Below are 6431 nucleotides of genomic sequence, written 5' to 3' on the forward strand. Positions count from 1 at the left end.
CGACCGAATATTAGACGTGTTGTAATTTTTATGAAACAAAAACGACTGAAGAGATTTGAAGGTGAAGGTGAGAGAGATCTCAAACTCACTAACCAAGCATCTAAATCACCATACGACGTCCTCTTGGATAACTAATGTTGTATATATTATTGATATCATCATATTAAGTTTATTTTTTCTTTAAATAACTCACACATATGCATAAAAATTGGTCTATGACCTTATAAATACAAATTATTTGTTATATATAGATACCGAATTTTCAGAGTCGAACTCACATTTATAAATCGAATTATACACGTACGTATGCCGTTCCGAATTACTGACGAATCAGGTCCCGTTGACCGAATTTTGGACCGAATCTGGATTTTACAAAACCGTATAATACTCGTACGTTTGACGTTCCGTACGTTTGCCGAATCCCGAATTGCTAACTAGGGTATGCACATATAACATCTATAGCCTATAGGTCACACCACTGGTTTCTAATTGGCTTCGAGGTGGAAGCCTAGAAATTTTACACTGTGACTAATCTAGGTGTGTACATGACCAATTCTTTTCTTAAATTACCAATTATTTTCTTAAGAGTCGTGCTTTGAGCATGTGCGATGTGATTGACTAATTATTATTTTGGTGATTTACACGGACATAAAGCAGTAAATGATTTTCTTCAACCAGAAATCTCAAATGGAGTCTTTAGTATAGTAAATGATCATCAGCACAATATTTGCACAACAATCAATCGTGATAGCAACCATTTATTTACCATATTTGGATACAATTTTGTTACTCAAATGTGCATAATCCCAGCAACATAAACCTAAAAGAAAACATAAATACATTCATATTCCGGCGAGTAGGAAAACCGGCGAGAAGGAAAATATAGTACTTAGTTGGGTATGAAATGGTCCACGCAACAGCAACGGCATGAGACGATTCTCCTTATTCCGAAACTTATAACCTTACATACGCCATTTTTTAGTAGAGGATTTGGCTGTGGACATGGAGCTCTAATGCAAAACATTTGTTCCAACAGAAACCTTCCCTCGGTACATTTCTCCCTGCATAGAGTTCTACATTCATCGCAAGCTTCAGCTTTGGTGGCACTGGCACCCTTAACAAGTTTGCTGGCACGCTCAACAATTCCGCCATTTTCTCGGCAAGTTTTACCAAATTTTTGTGCTGATGCCGTATCTGAATTTACATTCATAAAATATAGATTAGTATCGGAATATTAATAAACCATTAATGAGAGAATTCGAAAGTAGAGATACGCATATTACTTACCGGAAAAAGTAGAAAGAACGATGAGCATGAGAAAAAGAGAACCAACCACGAAACAAGAACCAGTTTTTGAAGCCATGGTATCAATGGTTTGATGAATGATGGACTAATGTACCTATGCTTCAATTTATAATTGTTAAAATACGGGCATCCAACTCAAAACCAATTGGCAATGAGTGGAGAGGTCCTAAGAGATTATAAACCGCAGGATCTTAATTGTCCATACAATGTGGGATTAATAATCTCAACACGCCCCCTCGCGTGTAGTCTTGTAGGGTTTAAAACGTGGAACAATAAATCGGGTGATGCGGAGTAAAGGTGCGGTCAACTGACTCGACACAAATATCCTGCTCTGATACCATGTTAGAGTACGGACATCCAACTCAAAACCAATTGGCAATGAGCGGATAAGCCATATAGATTATAAACCGCAGGATCTTAAATTGCCCATATAATGTGGGACTAATAATCTCAACACGTCCCCTCACGTGTAGACCCGTTGGGTCTAACACGTGGACAATAAATTGGGCGATGCGGAGTAAAGGCGCGGTCAATGACTCGTCGCAAATAGCCTGCTCTGATACAATGTTAGAATACGGGAATCCAACTCAAAACCAATTGGCAATGAGTGGAGAGGCCCTAAGAGATTATAAACCGCAGGATCTTAATTGCTCATACAATGTGGGACTAATAATCTCAACACGCCCCCTCACGTGTATCCTCGTAGCGTCTAACACGTGGAACAATAAATCAGGTAAGGCGAAGTAAATGAGCGGTCAACTGACTCGACACAAATAACCTGCTCTGATACCATGTTAGAATACCGACATCCAACTCAAAACCAATTAGCAATGAATGGAGAGGCACTATAAATTATAAACCGCAGGATTTTAGATTGCCTATACACTGTGGGACTAATAATCTCCACAATAACGTTGCCAACTTGCTAAAAAATTGTTTATACATCTAGCTTCTTATTTTTCTAGATTAAGTTTCATTAATTAAGAAACTAATAAAGATAATATAAGAAAAGTCAACTTCTTAGAATGATCATATGTTGATTATAAGCAAATGAATTTCGCAGTAATACTTAATTACAAACGGATGTATACTTTTTTTTTTCTTTTTTTTTTCTTGCATGCTTTTGCTTAATTTTATTTTTATTTTTTTATTATTACTATTTGTTTCTATGAATTAACGTAAATGAATTTCGATTTTAGGTCATAGGGGAAGGGCCCATTTGTCTTTGTATTTTCATTTTGTCAAATATGTGCTCTTCTCTGGGTATTTGATCATCATAATTTGGTTGACATATATGCGGTTTGAATCGCCCATAGATGTTCATTAATAGCTGCACTACTCTTAGCAATATTTTTCCCAAAGACTATCACTTTCCATGGCAGATATTGATGTCCAAAGTCTGAAGTCAAACCAGATTAACTTGTTAGAACGTTGGGACTTTGGATAATTTAGTCAATCCTCATTGAATGCAGATTAGTTTGACTATTTAGAAGATAATAATGGTTCAGTTTAATATTTGGGTAAACAAGTACAGCAAACATTGGGGAGATCGTAGACTTACTCATAATGGCTAAATTAAGGCTTTCATATTGCAACTTCCAAGTTAAAAAGGATGCACCATGGCGTCATGGCTTGCGTATCATAGTCTCAAATATCAAAGCACACGTAAAAGAAGAATTTTTTTTTTTTTTTTTTTAGCAAACCGGTGGATATTCCATGTCTGAAATCCCTAATCAATAACATATACAGAATCGACGTGAGTTACTTCTAGTTAGTTAACGCTGACTCTCGGTTGTTTCCGTTGAATGCATAGGCTAGAACGAAGGAGGCCTTATGTTTTTCTGGGATTCGTTGAAGTCTAGTTCATCCAATGATGATTTTCATGGTTGTCTTCCTTTTGTTTTCCTAGCAATCCAAACATGTATGCATATTTACATGTATGCAATCTAGGTGTGGATTCTGTTAATTTATATGGCTCACTTACATTTCTTTGTGAGTTGGTGCTTAGTATGTTTTCCGTACATTATCCAAGAAATCTCTAGAACACGTTTGCATATTCGGCATTCATTAAAGTAATGTTTTGATAACAATCACGATGGCGATAATTTATTTGCACTTTTCATCAACTTTGTTACTTGAATCTTCAAAACCCAAGCAACAGAAACAGAAGAAACAATGTAGGAGAGAAATATCGCACATTCATTATGTATGCGAAGTAAATGTCATCTAATATAAGCGAGGACCATTGCTCGTGGTTAAACTGAGATGACGTACTTAATGATGTCAACACAGTCACGGGTAAAGTGTGATGATCTGTGCGAAGTTGGGTGAATGTACATGAACAATTGTAACAAACTGTGATTCCGAAAATAGGGGATCTGCTAGCTGTCATCCATTATGTAATATCCTATATAAAGGGAAAGGTTATCATGTAATGAGGGAGATCTTTAGAGTGTGTTAGACAAGAAATTAGGAGAGAGAAAGTTTATTTGGAGAGCAAGCTAAGTCTTTGTATTATCTTGTATCCAACTTGAGATCTTAATGAATAAACAAATGATTTTCACCATGATTTCTTAGAGTATTGTTTACATTCTTGTATGGGTGTAGTTGTAAGATTTCCTGCAACTACATTTTGGCGCTAGAAACAGGGATTGAACCTGTGATATACCTTGTTGGTGAATTTATTTGGAAATCAAGTTTCCAGAATTTTAAATCTAACATTTTTCTTTAAACAATTGAGATTTTCATCATTAGAACCTTTCAGTTCTCTTTAAAGTAGTCTTTCATTTGTTAATACAAAAAAGTGGTGACGGTATGAATCGGATCTACTGTTGAACAAGGAGCCACATCCAGAAGGAGTAGAAGAATTGCTGAAAGAAGAACAGGTGCAATTCCTGAACAATTAGAGGTGGGAGAAAGAGAAAATCAAAGAAATGCAATTCCAGTTGGACCTCAGCGTACACAAGAGCAGAACAATGATATTGATTATGATAGAGTGAGTATTCATACTGCAAGAACGAATTCTACCGAAGAAAAGGAACAAAGAACTGGAGATGCAGGAAGGATTGAAGGAAACAAAGAGAATATGATAATTGCAGAACTTAGACAAAGATTGTTTGCAGAAAGTCGAAGAGAGGAGGAAGAGCGTGCGAACTTGATAAGCCAGAATGAGGATTTAAGAGAAGAGAATATGAGATTGCAAGAACATAGATCAATAAGCGCTACACGATCAAGGTCAAGGACAAGCAGAAGTTCATCAAGACAAAGTCAATCTAATCAAAGAGATGCTAGGAGAGAGCAACTTTTAGGTAATATTGATGAGAACTTACAAGTAGATGATAATCTACAAGATAAACGCAATGAGAGATTCATAGTATGACCGATACGAGCAACCGCGCGAACATCATCTCCGACAAGAATGTCAAAGGAACAACAGACGTCAAAATACAGGCGAACATCATCGCACACACTATGAGCCAGATAATGATGAAGAAAATGATCCAGAACAAGGGAGAATTCTATTGCATGGTAGAGAAATATTGAGAGATCAATATGCATGCGAAGAAGAGGATGAAAGAAATAATGCCGTTCGTGAACGTGTGAGAGATGAAAGAGAAAGGCGTAGGATAAGAAGAGAAGAAGCTGAAGAAAGAGAGATACAGGAGGCCATGCTTCAGAAAAATCATGAGAATAGATTGAGAAAAGCGAGGTTAAAAAGACCTATACGACAGGACTTAGATCAAACTATGAGTGAAGAAATTCTTAAAGAAATGGCAGAATTAAGAGAAATGATGATTGCGCGAAAAAACGGTGGAAGGAGACAGTTAGAGGAAGCAGGAAAAACACTCTTTGCAAGGAAATTCAGATTGCAATAATACCGCCTAAATGCAATTTACCAGTATTCACTAGTATATTTGATGGAAGCATATGTGCAGTACAACACATAAAAGCTTACAGTTGATCCATATTGCGATGGGAAAAGAATGATGCAGTGTTGTGTAAATATTTTCCTGTGAGCTTGACAGGGAGGCTCTTCAATGGTTTTAAGGATTGCCAGTAGGGACCATTAGATCATTTCATCATCTACAGAATGTCTTTTTGGGACAATATATCAGCAATAATATGTCAAGACTGGGATTGAGACGGCATTTGGGATTCATATAAGGATCAATGAGATTTTGCGTCATCTAACCACGCGTTGGAGAACCATGTGTATTGAAATTGCAAGACGAGTAGATGAACGAAATCTTATATTAGCCTTTTTCAATGCTCTTTTTCCTACTGATTTATTATATACACAGATCTTCAGGATAAAAGACACCATAAAAATGTCAGAGTTGCACGAATTTCAAGAGGAGTATATAGCGCTTGAGGAGAAGCAAGGAGATATGGAGTCTTACTCTGTTGCGATGCCTAATGTGAATGCAAGTTTACTCCCAAGTATGAAAAATACTGTTGTGAGCACATCTCAGGGAAGTCAAGGAAAGAACATTACAGAGGTGGAATAAAATCAGGTAGCCATGGGTAGTGCAGATCAAGAAGAATTCGAAAGAGAGTATAAAGAAAGACAATTCCAAAATCGCGGAGGAAATAATAAGATTCAAAGAATGGAAAAATCCCCAGAAGGATATGGAGGCCAACAACCATATTATAATAGAAGACAAGGAACTGGAAAGGTGGTCTGGGAACAGATAAACTTGCCAAAGTTGAATACTACAATAGACAAAATCTTGGAAGATGTTATATTAATGGAAGAAATTCCTGAGCCACATAATGTAGGAGATGAGCCACCACCGGGGAGAAGGAACAAAGAATTCTGTGTATATAATCGCTTTCATGGTCACACAACAACTAATTGTAGAAATGTGAGGAAAATCATACTACGAATGATTGAGCAAGGAAAGCTGGACCACTTCTTAGTACAACAGCCACAAAATTTACTACCACCACCACCACCAGGAGGAAATACATATGGTGCGGAGAAACGAAATAATACATATGTAATCGAAGTAGGTGCGAAGGCGAAGAACCTATAATGTAAATCGATTATACATTCATTCAAAAATATTGAAGACTTTCACGACAACATCTTAAGTCGGGTGCATGCGAGAGACAATGATGGAAGA

General features: G+C 36.8%; 1 protein-coding gene across 1 annotated transcript; it reads right to left on the bottom strand.

Annotated features, from left to right (window-relative positions):
* Nucleotides 1-702: 702 nt before the first annotated feature.
* On the bottom strand, nt 703-1367 carry LOC113293353. Its single transcript, XM_026542011.1, has 2 exons — nt 1288-1367; nt 703-1194 (listed from the first exon to the last, which is right to left on the bottom strand). Exons 1-2 carry the CDS (start codon nt 1361-1363, stop codon nt 890-892), a joined length of 381 nt encoding a protein of 126 aa, XP_026397796.1. The 5' UTR covers nt 1364-1367; the 3' UTR covers nt 703-889.
* Nucleotides 1368-6431: the final 5064 nt, after the last annotated feature.

Source organism: Papaver somniferum, chromosome 7 (assembly GCF_003573695.1).
Source record: "Papaver somniferum cultivar HN1 chromosome 7, ASM357369v1, whole genome shotgun sequence".
Taxonomy (NCBI): domain Eukaryota; kingdom Viridiplantae; phylum Streptophyta; class Magnoliopsida; order Ranunculales; family Papaveraceae; genus Papaver; species Papaver somniferum.